At 45.2% G+C, this 21740-nt stretch overlaps 2 protein-coding genes across 5 annotated transcripts in view; one reads left to right on the top strand and one right to left on the bottom strand.

The window, feature by feature from the left end:
* gabbr1a (gamma-aminobutyric acid (GABA) B receptor, 1a) overlaps positions 1 to 20747 on the bottom strand; it is a 48011-nt gene extending 27264 nt beyond the window's left edge. Inside the window, exons 1-6 of one of the 4 annotated variants that reach the window (XM_049026966.1) lie at positions 19678 to 20747; positions 10818 to 10904; positions 9584 to 9648; positions 8270 to 8408; positions 7405 to 7590; positions 5228 to 5245 (exon numbers count right to left, since the gene is read on the bottom strand). In XM_049026966.1, the coding sequence (XP_048882923.1) occupies positions 5228 to 5245; positions 7405 to 7590; positions 8270 to 8408; positions 9584 to 9648; positions 10818 to 10896 (487 nt within the window). In that variant the 5' untranslated portion in view covers positions 10897 to 10904; positions 19678 to 20747. The other 3 variants (XM_049026963.1, XM_049026965.1, XM_049026967.1) reach the window with 3 other exon arrangements.
* The window catches only part of LOC125749589 (lysosomal thioesterase PPT2-A-like), a 71029-nt gene that overhangs the window by 9158 nt on the left and 40131 nt on the right, over positions 1 to 21740 (top strand). The window lies entirely within an intron of this gene.

Raw genomic sequence — 21740 nt, 5'->3', positions numbered from 1 at the left:
GGTGGAGACAGCAGCCCAGTGGAGCTTGGCAGCATGGAGGCTAAAACATGACAGGCCTACGTGCTGCCGCACCACCCTGACGAACTGCATACCCCTGCCAGTGAAGGACTCCGATAATTACCTGGTACACTGGGGTGCATCTTTCAGACATGCTTTATGTTCGCTCCTTCCCTCAGCAGGCATTAGTAATCAATGCCTAATAGCACTGAGTGATAATAAGTGATAAATGCCAGCGTGCACTGCAGCATTTCTTGCCTGCCCCGGGGGCTGTTTTTCAGAATGAGAGTGTCGCCAAGGAAAGGTTTTATGGATACGACACTGATGTTATCTATATGCCACGGCCGTTTCTGTCACCAAAGCTAAACCCCGCTAAGCATTTATGGGCCGTTCCGAAAGAAGTCCTGAGACAGCACTTTTCCAGCAGGACGCCAGTGGATCCAGCCGATAAAATCTCGCTGCATCCCTGCCGTTGTATCTGTGAGTCCCGGATAACCCTGCTTTAAAGTACGGGTCACGCGCGGGTCACGCGCCCCACGACAGCTGCGGATGACGTCTTCGCGAACTGAACCGATAAATGAACAATAAAATAGAAATTATTCTCGTTAATGCTAGACCATTATGTCTTGGAAATCAGCAGATTTTATTATGTTGCTATGGCCTCAATTGGAAGAAATTAATTTATTGTGCTGTTTTAAATTATGAATTTGATTATATACTGAAAATTTGAATAGCTGTGCTTTTCGGGTTAGTACAAAATTTGTCTGACTTACAAGACGCATGTCTGAAATGTGCATTGATACTGAGATGTATCACAGTATATTTACATGATACATTTTCCTTATAACTAATTCACAAGGTCATGCCGTTAAATTGTTTCTAATTTCAGGATTTAAAAATGTAAAATGCAGTATTGCCCCCATGTGGTAAGAGAAGAACTACACGTCTCCCTTTGATAGAGACGTTTACTACTGAGTGCCACCAGCAAAGACCCCCAGGCTTGCAATGAGTTTGCATTTCATTTCAAATTGCCTCAGCAGCAGTGGGGGTGTCATCCAGTGCGTTTGCAGCTCTGCCAACATCTGGTCAAGTCTTGTTTGATACATGGATTCAACAATGGTTTCATAACCCCCTCTGCGATTATCTCTGCACTAAAACCTCCTCTCAATGCAGCTTAAATTATGCAGTTTTTCCACAAAAAAATCCATAATAAAACTGAAAGAACATCAATACTTCTGTTGAAAAAAAAAACATTTTCCTACCTACCAAAATGTGCAATATATATCGCATAAACAACCAAATACAACTCCTTTGGTACCCTATCCCCAGGCCTAAAGCTAACCCTAACCCTAACGACATTGTAAATTATGGTCCTTGTTTTCCTGCGCATATACAATTAACGAATCACTAAAAATATAAAGACACATCTCCTTGTGAGACATTCATACTTCGTCAGAACAGTTATAAAATGCTATCTCCTTTATCAGCAGCATCTTCTGTATCACCAAGTAGGCCATAAATCGAGAAACAAGGTCCAAATTCTACACCAGCAGTGGCCAGTCTTAGCCGCAAAGGGCCGGTATATATGCAGGTTTTTGGGAAAACCATTAGGTCAGCTGTTCAAACCCAAGTATGAGAACTCTTCACCCAATTACTCCTCTAATTAGTAATCTAAGTATTGAAGCCCACATACACAATGGCCCTTTTCGGATTAGACTGCCCACCCCAGGTCTACATCTTGTTTTTATCCAGAATGTTACTATCAAGTGTCGAGTTCATGCACCTTTGTTTTTCTATTAGATCGGGCCATACCCTATGAGCATCAGTTCTTCGTTATGCATCTCTGGTTCTCCTCCAGTGCCTCGTGCTACACTCCACATGCCCACACATCTTTGTGATTCAGCAGCCTGAGAGACCCCTGGGTATATCGACACAGAGGACCGGGCAAGGACCGCCACTCCCTTCTCACTTCTAATTGCTCTTCACTGCATTTCAGTCGCAGCGATCCACACTGAAAGTCACGCAGGCTGGTGCTGACCAGCAGGCCCCAGCCTCCGTGATCCTCCCCCATGTCACTTTTATCCTCCCGGGGGCCCATCTCACCTCATCATTAATTGGTTCTTTACTTTGCAAGTACTGATGACAGAACAAGCCCCAGAGTCTACAGGCATGGCCAAGTCTCCTTCTCTCTTCTGATACAGGCTAAAGATAGCAGTGCAAATGTTCATCTCTCTGACAGATATACAGCTAGGAACCGAATCATGGTATTCTTTTAACTTTATAACTCCACAATCCTTTGCACAATCGATGTCAATACTCTTCGCTTTAAGCTTTACTGCTAATGTAATGCAGTTCATCCGTATTTCCTATCAACCGTACATGCATTTACAGACTTCTAGCGAAGGCCATAGAAATGCAGATAATATAAACAGCTTCAGCATGTCTTCTCGTAAAGGGTATAACTGGAAATCAGGGCTTCCCACTCCATTAAGAACTCCAGATAGTCACTGGAACATAACAAACTGAAGGTAACCATAACAGATTCACCTCAGCCTGGGACGGTGGTTCTCAGTTCTGCACCTGGTGCCTCCGCTGCCGGAAGGTGTGTTCATTCCAACTCTAACTCAATATGGTCCTTAATAGGCTAATAATGAATGTGGCAGATTGAAAGCAGTGTGGGTTGGAATGATGGGGGGGCAGGAACAGGATTGAGAACCACTGGACTAGGGGCGGGCAGTCTTGTCCAGTCTTGCCTTTGGGTATGTGGGGTTTCTGCTGCAATTCCTGAATTAGATTACTAATTAGAAGACTGACTGGCCTGAAGAGGCCTCACACCTGGGTTAAAATGACAGACCTAAAGGTCACCTCTAAATCCTGCAAACACACAGGCCCTTTGCAGATAAGAGTAACCACCCCCGTTTTAGACTTACCCATTTATGCTCTATACATGTGACTCTCTTGTTTCAGTCCGTGTCTTTCAGTCCCTGAGCTGCAATCTTTCCTGCTGCATTAAGAGGTCGTCAGTGGGGATCTCCTGCACCAAACATCTGCATGCATGCTCATCACTCCAATCTTACTTTAGCCGGTAGCCATGTCAATTGTGAAGATGATGGAACACACAGTAATCAAACTGCCAAGCATGGGTGGCAAATCACAGAGCTGAAAAATTTGATATTCCACTTAACTTTTATTATTCAGTACTTTACGCAACCGCTTTGATTTTGGCAGTATTCTATACCTACTTAACACGGCCATGAAGAAAATATATTCTTTTCATTCCATCATATTTTGCCTCTGGTCTCTGGTCACAAACGTTTTCATTTTCTTCTGCAGCAGCTGAAATCTGCTGTGACGAACCAGTGTAGCCTTTGCCAGACAAAATGTACAGGGTCGTGCTCTCAGGAAGGTGCTGATGTAACGGAGTCTTCAAGGTGAAGTGATGTCATACTTTAAAAGGCGGAGCCAACACATTTCTACAGATGGCAAAAAGCAGCACATTCATGAAGAGCGTCCAGTTCCCTCATCAGCCGCCTCGCATTTCACTCCCTAAAATGCCTGAGACTGTAGCCACTGAATTTAGTGAACAACACTGAATGTTAATTAAGCAAATCGATGAATTTCAAATCATGATCACAAAAGATATTTTTGCTCATCATCAAAATTCTGATAACATCCACTCATGTTCGTGGTCCTCGGGTAACATGCAGAACTGCATGAGTGACGTAAAAAAAGGCAGAAGCAGAAGCTGGGATCATTAAGTGAATCCAACCCCCCCGTCTTCCGGACAGTCCTATGCAGGGTCACGTTGTAGAGAACATTTGGTCCCCACAATATAATACAAACTTAATCCACACACACACACACATAGTCCAAGTATTCATATCCTATCCAACTCTAACCTTAACCATAAGTAACCAAGCAAAATACAAGACTTTTGGCATTTTTACTTTTTTGATTGCCTTTTTATAAAAATCGAGGCTCTCCAAATGAGGACCTGAAAAATATCCCCAAAAGTGTGGAAGTTTCACCCCCTGCACCACCCACGCACACATATTCACGCCTTCAGACAATCTGACAACTCCGGTTCACCTCAGCGTGCTTCAGACTGCGGAGGGAGACCGGGGAAACCCCACAACGGGGGGAAAAACAACCAAACCATGCAGATAGTCGAACCCTGGGCCCAGAGGTGTGGATACACAGCACCAGTGAATGTCACACTAAAACAGACATCCTGTACGCCCATCAAGATACATTTACATTCAGAGGTTTAGGTTGTGCTTGAAAGGTCACTAAGCATTAGCGCTGCCTTTGCTCCAGCCCATGACCATCTGCTACCAAAGTCGATCGGTAACAGACACATCAATTATTCATACGGGGAGTGACATGTGCCATTCAAAACTGCAATTTAATACCACTGTATTCCAGCAGCCATGCCAGTCACTGAATACCAGCGGGTGAAAAGAACGAGTCCTTTTGACAGCAGCAAATGAGGTCATGTGAACGCCAGACACAGTAATTAATACAGCGGATTGTTCAGGGAATAAGACATCAGTTCTGTAAGTCAGAACTCCGTACTTATTCCAAATGTAATCATCAAATCGCAGGATAATTATGGGAAATATCATACAAACACTGTTCAGGTTAATATCGGGGACATAACAAGCTAACTACACAGAAAACAGTCCTTTTGACTTTTTTAAACATAAGAATACTTATCAATTTTCAGATAGTATAATTCAGGGGTCTCCAACTCCGGTCCTGGAGAGCTACTATCCAGCATGTTTTCTGTCCCCCTTGGCTTCTGATGAGCCACAGCTGTTCCTGGTATTTACCTGCGAGCAGCTGTGGCTCATCAGAAGCCAGGTAGGATAGAAAACCTGCTGGACGGTAGCTCTCCAGGACCGGAGTTAGAGACTCCTGGTATGATTATATTACGATACTGATTATACTTTTTCATTATGATTTTTTAAACACAAGAATTCTCATCACATTTCAAGATAGTAGAATTATATTGCAATACTGATTCAATTTTTTCATTATACGAAGTATAAAAGGTACTGAAATTAATAGTGTCATTATATGTCTATGTACTGTTTTTTTCAGTTTAACATAGACATACCTTTGAAACAAGTGCCACCTGCTGGTAGTGTTTAGTCATTACAAGAAAACACACAACTAGCTGGCCTGATTAAGGAATCGGCATATAGTTAGAAAAATCCACCGTTCTTACCTGTGTAATGTCGATCATCTTCAAAAAGGAGAAATGCACGGCAGGGAGAAGGAGGGAAAAAAATTGACTGTATTATTCACGGGATCTTTGACCCAGGAAGATGCATCATTTTACTGACACAGCCGGAAGAGACTGAAATCTGTACAGGAGCTCAATACTTCAACATACATAATTCTGCTGAAAAGAACAGTAAGCAGTAGCTTTGTGAGGACACCCAAACCGTGAGGCACATACGCTGTTAAACGGCGACTTAGCTGTGGACACAGCACAAACACACCCACTTAGAATGGGCTCAAGAAGAACAGGGAAGGCTTTAATGCTGCAAGTGATTTCCCCAGCACAAAGCTCGGGGCTGTCGGACATCTGCACTCGGGGTCCGAAACATTCAGGCCTCCCCTCTGTAATCAGTGCACGACTAAGCGCTCTCCGTTCCAATGGGAGACTCGGAACGGCCGACGTGCACGGATGTGGCGGCGGATAGACAGCAAGCGAGCGGCCCTGGAGACAGGACGTGAAAGACAGCTTGGCTGCTGAAGCACATGCTTGCCAGGGAATGTGCCGGACAGATCTGTGGCAGGAGTGTGCAAGCGGGACAGAGGTGTAGAGAGAGCCAACCTCGGACACGTAAATCTGCGAAGCGTTACGTCCCAGCAGCCCAAAAACCACATTCATCTTTGAAGCACCTTGTTGCCAATGGTTACTGCCCACGGCAGTCAATTACGAGGCTTCTAAACGCACTCGACTCTCTCTATACCCCTCTGGGTGTAATGCTAAGAAGACAAGGCTAGAAAAGTAGGCAAACCCTCACCATCTGAGGTGACGGCTGTAAGAGAAAGCAGAGGAATTAGTGGGGAATCGGCAGTCAGTCACCAAGGGACGCGTCAAGCCGGGTGGGAACAATGGCTAGAGAAAAGCTGACCTGTTTCTCTGATGAGAAACTGGCACATGCGCTGTTGCTCGCCCACTGGCAATTACTCACTATGACCTCTAGGGGGGGCTGGTACACCGTTACATCTGCTCGTTCCCAGCAGGTGCTTTGTGTCCCCACACCACTGTGGAAATGACTCTGTGAGACTTTCCCTGTAATGTATGCAGTGCTGTAGCCAGTAAGACCAGCTGCCACTAAGATTTCTGAGTATTTATAATATAGGGCAGCGTTACTCTGCCATACTATGATTCAACTCGGCGAGCAAATAAAACAGGAGACATTTTTCACTTAATTCTTAAATAAATGCTGAGAAGCTGCTTGCACTACTAAATATAAAAGTCTAAAACTCTAAAAAAAAGGCTGATTATGGCCAAATTTAGCATAGAGAGCTTACAAACGTACCCGTTTTTCTAGTCCTGAACCAGAAAGATCGGGGCGGTCCCTGTTAGGATCATTTGCAAAATCTCGGGATTTAGCGTATGGAAATGTTCCACGTGTCTGGTTTCCCTGATGTTCCCAGAACGGTACCCCACTTCTACAACTAAGAATAATAACAAAAGCGCAAATGATGGGCCTGGTAGAGAAGGTAACACCGTCCCTTCACACCTCTGGGGTCATGGGTTCTATATTTTATTATAAAACAATATTTTTCAAAATGAGTTGTATTAAAATGATGGTCAGGTATTAACGTCACCATGCCGACGTTGATAAAACCTTTGTTAAAATGTAAAATGTGGAAATAACATTTCATTAAGGCCTTCGCATAACGTTGGCTAAAGTTAATTGGGATGTAGTGTCCTAATGGTTATGCTGGGAATCATAACACAGTGGGATACATGATGAGGTTTACTATTATATCATTCAATATATTGATATTTTCAATAGATGCATTATGCATTAACTACACAAAGGGACTGATTCATTCTTTCATGTCACTATCCACCACCATCTCCTTCACCACAAGGCCTAAATTAGGCCCCTCGCACAGTGAGAATTATAAATAGTTATTTTATGAATTATTGGACTACACTGTTTTATGTTTATATAGCAACCTGGATTAAATTTTCGTGGGACTTTTGATTTATATGAGTCTTTCTGTAACAAGCATGCCTTGTTTATTCCACTGCAGAGAGTTTACACACACACACACACACACACACACACACACACACACACACACACACACACACACACACACACACACACACACACACACACGCGCGCGCGCGCGCGTTCAGGAAGCACTCACAGTGGCAGACTGGTTTGGGAGAGTCCCACTTGCCCAGCTTGGTGCAGAGGGTGGAATTCCTCCCCACCAGACGGAAGCCCGTCAGGCAGTTGTAGTGCAGTACAGTGCCCTCTACTGGGGGCCCGGGGGGCCGCGCCACGACCTGCCCATTCTCCAAGGAGGCCCATACGCGGGGGCACAGTAGCACTGGGCAAGCGAGAGAGAGAGAGAGAGGGGAGAGAGAGAGAAAAAGCTCTCAGACTGCGTGTGCACAGACGTCCCCCCGGGTTCCCCAGAAGCGCATTTTAATTTAGCGATGAGCAACAAAAAAAATACGATGGCTGCCTGTTCCTGTCTGAGGCGTTGTCACCATCTAAGGCATGCTTGAAACGCTACTCACACACGTTTAGCTTTACTTGAAGAAGCCAATGTACTATTTACTTGACAAATCCAATGTAGTATTTGCCTCGAGTGCATTGGACAAAAGAGCCTGCTACGAATCAATGCAAATGCACTCACAGACATTTATTCATAATTTACTTCAAGAATGCACAACTCTGTAACAGCTGAGCCCATCCTAGAAGGTACTGAGCAGAAGGGGGTTAGCTTTGATGCCGTTTGAGTTAGAGGTTTTACATTTTTCTCTCGTTTAATCGTTTAATAATGCAAACGATTCAGAGGAACAAGGGCTGACCGACAGAAGGCAGCCGGGGATACATCAGCGGTAAGATTCGTGGTGTGTCTGTGATCAGAAGGTCGCCGGTTTAAATCCCATGTCCAGCGGGGTGATTTCGCTTTTGGACCCATGGGCACGGCCCTTAACCCCAGCTGCTCCAGGAATGGGCTGAATCTGCTTTCTCGATTATTAAATGGAATCACAACTTACAGCATTTGCTCCACAGCGTCATGTCCGTCCAGGTGCCGTTGGGGAGGCACTTCCTGACCTTGGGGCCGACGATCACCCGGTTGCCCCGACAGATGTACTCGATCTCATAATCCACTGGGAGGATTTGAACACTGCGGATCTACAAGGTCAAGGGGGTGGAGCTCAGAGCACTGTGTGGGCGTGGCTTGGAAAGATCCGCTAATATGCTACTTGGATCATTACTGACTTTGATTAGAAGAAGCTAGATATTGCCTTGTGACAGGAAGTCTTGTTATATTTGTCTGCTAGGGAAATATATTGAAGTTAAACTAGTAACTATTTAAGCAGTGGATCATCATTTTATGAAGCAGTTCACACACAACGGCAGAGCAGCACTGCACCAATCTGGACAAAATCTAAAAGAAACGACAGTTTCCAGATCATTATCCACTCAATCACTTATTATAACTGATGTCAACTCTTCTGGGTTATTAATGACCCCAGCCATATATTAACCTCGCTGTGAACCTGTATGGATGGATGGATGGATGGATTATTCTTAATTTCTTTCATGTTTTCAAAAACCTAGAAAAATCCATCCATCCATCCGTTTTCCAAACCGCTTATCCTACTGGGTCGCAGGGGGGGTCCGGAGCCTATCCCGGAAGCAATGGGCACGAGGCAGGGAACAACCCAGGATGGGGGGCCAGCCCATCGCAGGGCCCTAGAAAAATCTGGAATCTAAAAAAATCTAGAAAATGTAGCTGTAAAAATTAACACCACATGATATTTCCTATCTTCCAGCTGGTTATCCAGTGCAGCAGGGTTGCTGCTAGAATAACCAGAGGGTCAATAAAAGAAAAAACACAGCTATAATTTCCGAACAATTTCACAAAATAGAAAATTATCTGGCAGTTAATTTTAGAAATGAACACACAGCATAAAATATTATGCGCAGCAGCCGGAGATGCGAGCCGGCCCGCTCCAGACCTTTGCTGCCGCATCAGTCATCGAATTTCCAGGTGTTTGGAAACACGAGCAAAATCCAAAACATTACAGTGACAGCTGTAATGCTCGTTTTCGCCAGCCATGGCTGACAAAACAATGTTTATACTTCAAAAACGATTCTAAGTGGGAACTTGAATTTTAATGCTGCCCAGTTTCTCTGTTTTAACAGCAGGTACCAGCTTGTTACTGATTATCTCAAACAACGAAAGCAAGTGTTAAGTGTTCCGGATGGAAATTAGATTTAAACTAGAACTGAAGAGAACGTGTCGAACAAAAAAAAAAAAAAGTCTAGTCAGATCAAAGATATTTAAACAGGTTTCCAGTTACCTGCTCTTGGGTCAGCCCTCTGTAGCGAATACCTCCATCTCGGGGAGGGCGAATTATAGCACAGCCTGGAAGAGGGAGGATTAGGCAACACATTATAAGATTGATATGCAAGGAAACAAATTTCTGTTCATTTCCACCCACGGTATCCCTTTCCTGCAGAGCAGAGTTTTTCTAGATCCTGCAAGGACAGCTTGCTCGTTGAATGATTCCCAACTTCAAATATTTGTCACTCATGAACGCAACATCAGAGAGGTGACAGCGAGGTGCTTTCGTGCGTTCGGTCAGTGAGCATCATATTTGACCGGGCGGACAAACCACCTTTAATAACCAGGCTAACTCCGCTGGCTAACTAATCTCTGCACAGATGGCTACGTGGTACCATTGTGTGTCTGTGCATTTTTAAGAGAAGGACTGATCATCCATCCTGCAGTGTGTCGATTGCTTTTCCTCACAGCCCCTTTGTAGCTGGCCACACACTTTCATCTCACGCATTTGACAAAAGATTGCACACTTCTCCATATTAAACTGCTGTATGTCTGGGCAGCTTGCTAAAGGCTACGCTAGCAGTGCTAATTCTGGATATTCATCCTGCAGCCTTGTGGTCCAGCCGGTTTCCCTCCCTGCAGGGCTGCTTACTCCTGCTTTGGCTTTATTGGCACACTATGATTAATCTCCTAGGGGCCTCGTCTCCACGGCGGAAAAGCTCCATTTAAAACCATCATCTGAAGCACCTGAGTGTGCCGTTATCTTTCATGGCCAGTGCTCCCACTAAGGCCTGTCTGCAGCTACTATAATACAGAGGAGAATCCTCTTGGCTGGAAATTGTTCATCATATGCTCTCTCTGTGGTTTTGGGAGCCAAAATAGACTGCATTTACAAGCCAGGCCTTTTGCTTTTTTTTTACAGAGTTCCTCACATCTCTCGACACAGACCTGTTCTCTACCATTGTTTTGTGACTCGGATTTTGGTAAAATTTGGAAAAGGAATGTTTTTCCTCGGGGGGGGGGGGGGAATGTTGGCAACAGGTCTTTCAGCACGGCGGGAGGTGGTTATAGCCGGTAACACGAGCAGGTGCACACACGTACAGGGACCAGATTCATGCACACGAATGCCTGCATTTCACACTACGAGGCAGTCAATAAACCGTGGCCAGGGATTTTATTTTAAAAAGGGCTTTTTGCGCACAAAGGAATGCAAACGCACACAGGCACTCACCGACACGCATGCAAATTACCTCCAGTCGTCGAATTATGTACAGCCACAGTGAGAGATGGTAGAAGGAAGGAGGCTAAGGTGATCAGCGCCCGAGCCATTGCTCTATCTGCAGGGAGAGATGAGCAGCGAAGGCCGGTCATGTTAATAAAGCCGTTAGTCATTTACGAGGCAGCATGGGGGTAGATTCTCAAACGGCCAATCCAAAGGACATGCCAACCACACTGGCCCCGCCCACTCATATCAACGAAGGACGATTGGTCGAGGGCCTGTGTCGCAAAATGAGATTTGTTGGCTAGCTAGATGTCTTGTCTACAAGCATAATTTTGATCCCAGCCCTTCGAGGTTCAGCCCCGGGCGAGAAACAGCCACTTTCCACATGAGGGCGCTGGAGAGTGCGGCGAGCTTTGACGTCCTGAGGCAATCTGACTGGGGAGATGAGGGGGGGACCCGCTGCGACATACCAATGCATCTCCCAACACCGGCAAGAGAATGGGCAGCCAAAAACCAGCACAGCGCTTCCTGCTTTCCACCCGATCAGCCCATTAGGACAGCAAAGTTATCAAGGTGCTGTGGAAGAACGCTAATGTTACGATTGTTCAAGGCAGAAAAGCGAGACACTTATGTAACAACAGTTGCGTAATATAATACTAACTGCCTGAGATAGAGGTTGGGATTTTGACAAAGAAATACCGTGTTGACTTACAAGTACAATTGAAAATGGCATAAACAGGAATTAGCTCAGACATATTACAACCTACAACGTAGAAAAAATTCAGTGACCTCTAAGCTCTTTGGGCTTGTGGTTCCAGGAAGCAGAGAGCATAAGTCACCGTACATTGGGTCAGCGCTGACAATTCATGCATACACCCCCTATATCACCTAGGTCAGCAAGAGCAGGGAAAAAAACACATGGACCATGAATGGGGGGGGGAAAGCCGAATGGCACCTGCACCCCCTCCGCTCCAAATCTGGGACGCGCTGCAGAAATGACCCACCCAAGCGGTTCCTTTATCTGCAGCCCCCCACCGCTTCCTCCAGCAGTAAATTATTGAACTCAGGTTGGCTGAAGATTTTGTTTAGTCTCCAGGAAAAGGCTCCCAGTGTCGTCCTTGTATTTTATGCATCTGTTTTTGCAAAGTGATGAGACAGATACTGAATGCATTAATTCTGGGACCAAAAAAGATATCTTTGATCGACATAAGAAATGGGACGGGGGGGGGGGGGGGGGGGGGGGAGTAAGATGACGTCATTTAATAGCTGATCTTCAAGCCAAATGTGAACATGAAGCCAATGCGTTATGAAATGTCACTTGTGTCCTGCAGGTGTCAGCATCAGTATCAGCTTATGCGTGTGCAAGGTGGCTCGATGGCGGGAGAGCAGGACAGCAGCGGTGTGCAGTAGGAGACAAAGGCCTTGATTACGGTTCGGCAATAGTGGCTGGATCGTTTTAAAATGAAGCGATAGGGACACGACACTTCGGCAAACATGGAGAGCCACACCGGGCAGCTGGGACAGCCTAGGTAACCTCCTGGGGTGGGTGCGAGCCATTAGCGGCCTGCTTAGCTTAGCAGCGGAGTAGCATTAATGCGACTCCCGAAATTTTCCATGTGTGACAGAGGTAAAAAAAAAAAAAAGCACTCCCCCAGCAGTCTTGTGAATTCAGGACTGGGAGAATACCATCAACCACCCCCCCCCCAGCAGAGAGAGAACTACATCGCAGATGTGCATCTCGCACACGGTCGTTCAAAACGAACACGTCACGCTTCATTTGCATGGCGGTCCACAGGAATAAATGCATCTAGGCCACGGATGGGAAACGCAGCCCACGTCAATACAGAATGAATATTTCATCATAAGCGGGGGCTCCTTTGGGGACTGCTGCTGCATGTGATGGCATACATATATCAAGCACTTTGTAAGTGACTGGCCAATACTGTTAGGAAGCGTGGTAGCCTCACTCCAGCAGAACTGGGGGGTTCCATTCCTACCCCCAAGGATGCGTGGCGTTTTGCATACTCGCATACTACACAGGATTCCCTGGGTGCTGTGGTTTATCGTCCAATAACATGCAGTTAGGTCAACTAGAAACTCTAAATTGCCCTTAATGTGTGAGTCTGTGCTCTCCTGAGATGCTAGCGCTGTTCCATCTTGTCTCACAGACCATCATACACACAACTTCCTAATCAAAACCACTGCCCCAGCTTTACTGTACTTCAGTGCTGGTCCCTCTACCCCTTTATCCTCCGTCTGAAAGCAGCCCTATTGGCGCAATAAGAACTGACACAGCATTTTACCAACCGAAGAGGCTGCCAAATATGCATCTACAATTAGACTCTGTTCAATGTCACCGAGCTCTTTCTCCGCCGCCAGACTGAAGATGATCGCATATTGAAACCACTGACGCAGGGACACTTATGAGCATGAGATTTAGATGAGCTTTGTGAGTTAGTGCAAATCCAGAATGGAAAACGTATTAAGGCTGGACAATATCTCATTTACCAAACCGCCATGCCACGCAGACCTTATACCGCGGTATTTTGATGGTATTTTCAAAAGCAACAGTATTCTGGTATCCTGAAATGTTGGCAATAATTTTATACCAACCCGGGGAGGTCTGTCACGATAAAATTGTTGGGGGGAGGGGGGGGGGGAATAAATTATGCTGGCTGATTTTGTTACCAAGATTTCAAAATATTGTGTTATACCTAAACTAACTATGCATTAGCGTTTAATGTCTTTTTAATAAGACGTTCACCAATAATGTTGGTCTGAATAGGTTATCCTTTAGACAGAAATAAAAATGTTTACTATGTCTACTAACACAAATGATTTAAATGCCTTATATTTACAATGCCGGTGTGAAATGTGGAGCTAAAGTGTTGGACTAAAGATATCAGAATGTATTGAAAGTGTTTAAAACGTGGGTCACAAAGCAGTGAAACAGTGAGACACGACAGGGCTCTCCCAAGCACACCCTCACACACACATACACACACACTCCACACACTCACACACACACTCACACACACTCACACACACAAAGGCACGCTACAGCCAATTAGGAGGTGCTAGTTTGCGTATCTGCATGCTGCTTGGGCTCCGTTCCAGGGTCCCCCGATAGCCTGTACTGGATTAAGCTTTCAGATGGATGGATGGATTGATAGAAGGATGAAAATGTACAGCGTCGCCACACTTCTGTGTTACAGCATATAAACTACGCTGAAACATTCTCAGTTTGCTCCCCCCCCCCCCCCCCCCCCACATTTTTGTCTCATTGACAAATTGCAGTTAAAAAAGTAACTGCCTGGGGAATTGAGCCCGGGGAAGCATGTGGATCTAATGCAGCCCTTTCACACTCTGCTAATCATGCCTGACTGTCCTTTTACATGCCCCGCAGTGACCCTCCTGACACTCTGACCCTTGCTTGCCGCACGGCTCTGCCTGATTACTCACACGCACGCACACACACCTCACAGTGAGCCTCATCACGTAACAGAAGGCCCTCGCTTTCTCTGACAGAAATGAGAGCAGGCAGCGCTGCCTAACGCTGTTGCCAGGCAACTACTTACACCCCCCCCCCCGTCTCTTCTTTATCTTTCAGTCTGTTTTTCATATTTCCTATTCTTTGACCCCCCCCCCCCCCGTACTTTTCCCTCTCCTCTCCCATCATCCCATCTTCCGACTTTTCAAACCTTCTCGGTTCATTCAGCGTGCCGGGAACAACGTGGATCTTTCGCTTCAGATTTTGCACTTATTTGCGTAAGACTACATTTACGCATCCCTCCTGAAGTAGTAAATTCTGTACTCTAAAAGGGGGTTCATTATTTAATTTCAAATAATCGGCTGCCAGTGAACAGCCAGTGAACGCTAAATCAGACTTAACCAGTGAATTACCACGGTACGCGTTTCAGTCGCAACTCAGGTTGACAGTAAGGATCCATTTTAATGCTTCTTATGCCTCAAAAACCGTTTCAAGCAAGACGTGCAAGAAAGAACGGGTTGTTAAGTGCACAATGAGCTCTGTTAGAGGTGTGATTTGGTCACACCGGCACGGATGATGTTTTCTGTCGCCCAAAACTAAAGAAGAAAATGGTCTGTGCAGCATTTGGATACGTCTGTGTCATTAATCGTACTGCTGTCGTGCCCAGCTCTGTGAATCACGCTTTAACTTAATTTCACTGATTTACACAGTCACACTACATAGTCCATTTACAATAGATATAAAATCAGTGCTAATTCATCGGTGCATGCACCTTCCACATATGCAAACCCAACATGAGGCTGTGGCGAGCCTAAAGACTACCCTAGCGAGCCCACGGCACTCAAGCAAGCGTGAGGGGAACGTGCGAACTCCACGCAAACTCAGACCGCATACAGACGCAGAACTAACCACCCTGTGCTAAATATCGAATAACAAAAATGTTTTCAAAGGGAAAGATTGCTGGCCTTAACCACGCTCTGCCAACAGCCACTGGCAGGACGCGCAGGAATGAAGGAATAAGACAAGGGAGGAGAAGGACACGGCAAAGGTCACCAAACGACGGCGATCGCAGCCACTACGGTAACTGTGGTCACGACGACGGCAGCGAAGGAGTGACGCCAGAGGAGCTGCCCGCCCCCAGGGCCAGGTGTCTCTGAGAGGGGGGGCGCGGCTTAAAGCCGAGGGGGCGGCTACTCTATCGCTTCCACGCGTCCCTGGAAGCCAGCTCGCGGCGGGACCGTTTCCAGTTAGTCTGCTGCCATTTGAAGGCACATTCAAAGAGCCGTTTCCCCCTGCACACTGCCATAGTGGCGCTATGGAGACGACAGCACCTCACACACCCCCGAGCGCAAAGGGTTATTACAAATGGGTGGGTGACGACACGCTCACTTTAGCAAAGGGGACTACGTCTTTCCATTTAGCGTACACTTCCGTACGAAGTGAGGCACAATTGAGAAATTAGGGTCAGCCTGTCCCTGCTGCAACGGGGGTCGAAAACCCTCACTCAAGGGCCCGACGCTGAAATCACTCTGCCGACCATGGGATTTGAACTAGTGACCTTCTGCTCACAGGCACAGAATCGTGTGTGACTATTAGTATTAAATTACTACTATCTCCATGAGGTTATTGTGATGCTTGAAATATGTTGCATAACTCTGTCACTGCTTACACTTGTACCTGCTCAGCCTACCTGCACTTAGGCCTAGTTGACTCCTTGACAGCCGTGTGATGTTTGTAATGTGCTACTTACATCACTTTCAACAAAAGCACACGCTAAATGAAATGTAAATGTACTATTCTCCTCCGCCGCTCAAAAAGATGCGATCTGCAGACGAATGACTGGATGGATGCTATCGTTCTATATTTATATGCCACGGTATTATCACTCTTTCATGGAGGAAATAATGCCACTATTAATATTATCCTACTGATTAAACAAGAACTGTTTCAATTTGTTGTAGGAGATCAAAGAAGCCCAATAAAGGAGTGTATACACGAGGGGACATGGGCTGCGAGCTTAGCCCACTGATGATGCATAACATTAGCAGGATGGCAGCAGAGTGCTCATTAACCAGCGACAATGAGACATTCTGAAGGACAGACAATCACAGACAATTTCCCAATGTTCTTAAACTGCCAGAGAAAGCAGACAGCAACAAAAGCACCAACTATCTATAAGGAGATTCAACATGGTCCTTCCGTTTTCTGTTTTCTGCTTTGCATACATCCATGGTTTAGTGAAATATTCTATCCGTCCGCCGTCCAACCATCTACCCAATATAAGATCATGGCGGACCTGGAGCCTAACCCCGGCAGCAAAGGGACACCCTGGACAGGAGACGAGCCCCCTGCAGGGCACACACACACACATACACACACACACACACACACACACACACAATTGCATCTTTGTGGGGATTCTCTAATGATTTCTATGGGGAAAACATGATGACCGTAACCCCTACCCAGCCCTAACCTTCACCATAAGTAACCAAACAAAATACGAGTTATATTTAGTTTTTTGATTGCATTCACAGATTTTTGTGGTGACCTGAAAATCGTCCACACAACATAAAAATAACAGGTTTTTATTTGGTCCCCATAATGTGACATAAACCTAATCCGCACGCACACATACACACACAATGAGTAATTTACAGACACCAATTTTTTTCACTGGGGGGTAGGGGAACCAGTGCACCCAACCAACAAGGTGAGAACGTATAAATACCACACACATTTGAACCTCCAACTTCAGAGGTGTGTGCCAGCAACACCACCCCAACACCCAGACAGCAGATTATTCTGGAAGGTTTTTGAGGGTTACATGAAGCAAGCCTTTTGCGTTCAGCTGATACGGTAATGAGCTGAGACTGCAGTAGGTTTAAGAGCACGATAATGTAAATAAGCGATTCTGAGTCTGAAACGGGAAAGACGACGCAGTCAGGGTTGTGGGGTATAATTCTGACATAGTGACAGGGCTCTGCTGCAGGTACAGTAAATGTGTAACACCAGGACAGCAACCATGAGTGGCTTTGGCTGGTTGGTATCTGAGCCGTCACCAGAACAAGCTGCAGGGGGACATGAGCAGAACCCCTTAGCATGAACCTCCCACACAGTGCTCCATGATTTCATAAAAGGCAGGAATCCAGTAGAGGGGCAATCGTGAGACAGACATACACCAAACTGCTGCTAACATTATACAATCCTGATTTTATAGCACTGTGTACCAGGCACGGCTGCTCCAAAGAGGCAGAGGAAGGCACTACCACTGCTATTTTTGAGATAAAATTATGAAACAAGTAACTTTGAAAGAACTCATTACTATAATTTCATTATCATATAAAAACACATTTTTGCTCCTCTTTGAAAAATTCACTATTACAATATTGTAAAATGAATTATCTTCTTACCTCCTCAACTTCTTTAACCACCAGCCACCAATGCTGTGTACATATATATTATATATTGTATATGTACACAGTCACACAATACCACATACGGCAGATTTTACATTGCGTTCATGTAAAAATATGGATTCATTCATGCATATGGGATCACATTCATGCACAGCTGTTCTGTGGCTGCAACACTCTGAGAAGAGTGTTGCAGAAAATGCAATTTGACTTTTTACTTGGAGAAGGTCACCGTCATTCTACCCAGCAGTGAGTTTTAATCTACAATCTGTTACATTAGCATTGCAGAACTTTTGACTGATTTAAAGAGCTAAGGTTGAAAATGTTTTATGTGAGCAATCGACAGTGTTTTCTCTGGGCGTCCCTGAAGTATTGTTGCCTCAAAAATAGCGTGGATGACTCACTGATTGGGGGGGGGGAGGGGGGGGGGGACACTTCTTTAATATCAGATGCACAACAGAGTTCATTCATCAGCCCCGTATTATTTAGTAGACCATCCAAAGACCAGTGACAACCATGTTCAGTTAGAACATCTGAAACCAGCAAAAAGTAAGGCTGTCTATTTTAAGCGGAACAAAATTATGGAATACCGCTCATTTGCCGTTCCAGACCCAGAGAGGAATCACACAAGCACCCTACGTAATCACAGCATGGATGAAGCCGAGATGCCAGTGGTAGATTGTAACAGGCAGATGGGGGGTGGGGGGGGGGTGGAGAGAGAGAGTTTGTTAGCACCACAGTTTTCAAAGCACCAAAGAGGCTGAGGGAGATATGGCTCCATACTGGGAGACAGAGACACACGGAGGTCCCTCGCTGCTCATTCCTGTTCAGATCAAAAAGAAATCAGGAGGCAGGGGGTTTAAACCTTGTCAGCAGGTCGCCATGCTGTTGGTTCAGCATCTTAGGGCAAAGCGTCAACATAAGCACTAAGTGAGAAGACTGGGAACTGTTCACACAACTTCCCAGATTAATACTAAGGACAAACACATTTGTGAATGGACAGGAGCGATGTTTTCACAGAGCTCGTGCTGCGGGTTTATATATCATAGAGTGTTTTTCTCCACTGAAACACTTATTAAGAGTCTATTTACATGCAAAGCCCCTCAGCCATGTTATGAAGCAAAAATATAAACATAACATAACTAAACAGAACATAAAATGCATTGCATCTCAGGAATAAGTCCTGTCATGCCTCTCTTTTTATGGTATTGCAATCTAGTCCCAGGCTAAAATGACCCTGCAAATTAGCCGACACTCTCATTTCAGCACCGCAGACAGAGACCGCAGGCCAGGAAACTATTACATTCAGCTCTAAGAGTTTGTTCAGCAATTCCACTAAGATGACTACAAATCATGAAATTCCCTACATGTAAGAAAACACTCTTTAAGACGAGATAAACACCATTCTTACAATTCTTTTTATTCTGTCATGCACGAAAGGCAAAGTGTGAATGAATGTACTCCTAAAATGTCGGTTCTGCTCCTTATTCGAATTAGCGCGCGCCACAATTACCTGGAACGGAATTTCATTTCGCTAACAGAGCTACTCATGCGTGACTGACATCATCCTGAAAAAAAGATAGAAACGGTGTAATTCACCGTACAAACCGACGCGATACAGTGAAATCACAACGATGTTTTACTATATTACTATATAAAAGATATATATATTGGAGGTGACGGTGCAGCGGGACCAGCCCGAAGCCCGAGGCGGTCTATCCCGGCACGAAAGAGTTGCACACTCCACAACTGAGAAGGGCTACACAGACCAGGCACACAAACTAAAATATCATATTAACCGTCCCCCCTGCTGGTGGGGGCATTCAGACACCGAGTCACGTATAATGGGGTATCGTAAATCATTATAGTATTGCACAATAACTGGCAGACGTTTCACACACACGGAGGTAAAGTTGAGGGGGCTGCTTGGGGGACGGGGGGAGTGATGATGATCATGGTTAATATATTAAAATTCTACTTACGGCACCATTCAGTCACTTGTCCGTGTTGAGTTGGGGAAATGGTCAATTAGAAGGAAAAGCGAGCTACTTATAGACACAAGACGGCGGACCGAGAGAAACCGCGTCTCCGCACTCGCGTTTAAGTGTTTAAAGTCAAAATGCAGCTAAAACGAAACATTCGAGCATAGATTAAATACCAGCTGGGATTTCCGCCAAAAGCCACGACTATAAAATTATACAAATGTAATCCAATGTCGTTACAAAAATGTCTTAAATATTAATAACTCGATAGAAAAAAAACATTTAAATGACGCGCACCTAATATATCAGAACGCAATTTTAAAAGACTGTGAAGGTAAAAAAAAATCAGATATTAGTTAGAAACATTAAACTGGATAGTCCTGTGCTTAGAAAACGAAATAAGGTAACGTTATAACTGGCCGTGTTATTATCGTGTGCATATCAGCTACAACTGTGCTTCGGTATAATATATTGCTCGTTTTTACAGTAGCATTTAAGCGAACATACGCGGATGGCCGAACCCGACAACAAAATTAAACAACCGATCACACCGATTTTTATAAAGACTATTAAAGTTGCTATAAAATAATAATTACTTCAGTGCGGTCTACACGACCGGATCGTTCGTACTTACTGATACTTAAGATGCCAGTTCGAAATATCAATATCCGTCGAGTTCGACTCGTGGAAAAAAATAAATACCCTGTATTTGGCCAAATTGTGCTTATGTATGACCAGCGATTGTAGCAATACACCTAAGCAATACGCTCATTATTATTACAGTATTCCTCGGTTTCCCAGAACGGAATCAAATCGAATATTGTTACTATATTTCTTATGTAGAGCCTAAATAGAAAAATACAGTAAATATAGACGTTCCTTCTGTGCACGACTAAACGGCGATCCCCTCCCTCCTTACATCCCTCTTTTTTCCTCCAAACACTCCCTCGCTCTCTCACGACGTCATAGGGAGAGACATAGGTAACGTTCGCTCTCCCCTGATCTGACACAGCGGCGGCGGCCGATCCCGTCCCTGCGTTTCGAGCCGCTCCCGGGGCGCCGCTTTTTTTCATGCACCGGCTATATGCCGCCGTTCCCCAGCGCGCTCCCCGCCCCCCATTCGGTCCGTCAGTCGGCTGCCTGCTCGACGCTGCGAGACGGAGAGCCTGCGGGGCTTTCAATCAGGATCAGCGTTTGTCGGGATAAGTGTGCATGTGTCACTTTCAAAGTATAGATATCGGTTTTATAATTGCTTATCCAAATGTATTCCATCCTACCAAGCAATCAGTATGTGTTAAATGGCCGTGTGAAAACCGAACTACCGGCGTGCACGTTCCCTGTGACATTACATCTTCTGTTTTGGGTCTGATCCTTCTCACACTCACCCTTGTGCTGTTACTCGTTATTTCTCCTACCACTGGAGTCGGTTATGAACTACGCTCCGCCCCCTCGCCCCCCCCCCCCCCCCCCCCCCCCCCATCCCCACCTTCATTTCTAATTCCTCTCATTTAAATTTATTCTGCAGTGTAATTTGTGTACATATCGATGCTAAATAGCCGAGGTCTCGGGTCAGAATTATCTCCCGACTTTGCTGCCTGTTTAGTAATATCCGTTTATTTCCCTTTCATTTCCCCAACCATTTACTTTGCCGCGTATTGCTTTTCTCTTAGCCCCCATTAGCCGTTACGTATGAGCCGTTTGCAAGACTGTCCTAATTTTCTCCCACCGATTTAACCCCTCCTGCGTCCCCCCCCCAGCGCGTGTCTCTTTCATGTCACTACACTAATCACAGTCGCAGTGAAGCATTAGTGCAGCAGTGCTCGTGGAAAAGCATTGTAGTCACACAATAAAAGTTGTATAAATATTGTACTCCAGTTTATGTGCGTTTGACAGCAGTATCAACTGTTAGACGAGGGGAGTCATCTATTAAGTAGGAAATTAAACAAAAAAAAGCAATTAATACAGTCATATGCATATCTTAAAATAAGGGAGTGGTAGTTTGTTGCCCAAAGTAACTCAATTTGCTAATCCATTTACAGCCATAATTTTACTGTATCTTGGAT

Source organism: Brienomyrus brachyistius, chromosome 9, assembly GCF_023856365.1.
Source record: "Brienomyrus brachyistius isolate T26 chromosome 9, BBRACH_0.4, whole genome shotgun sequence".
NCBI classification, from domain to species: domain Eukaryota; kingdom Metazoa; phylum Chordata; class Actinopteri; order Osteoglossiformes; family Mormyridae; genus Brienomyrus; species Brienomyrus brachyistius.
Note: the sequence above shows the minus strand (reverse complement) of the source record. Positions and strands in the feature narration are given on the sequence as shown.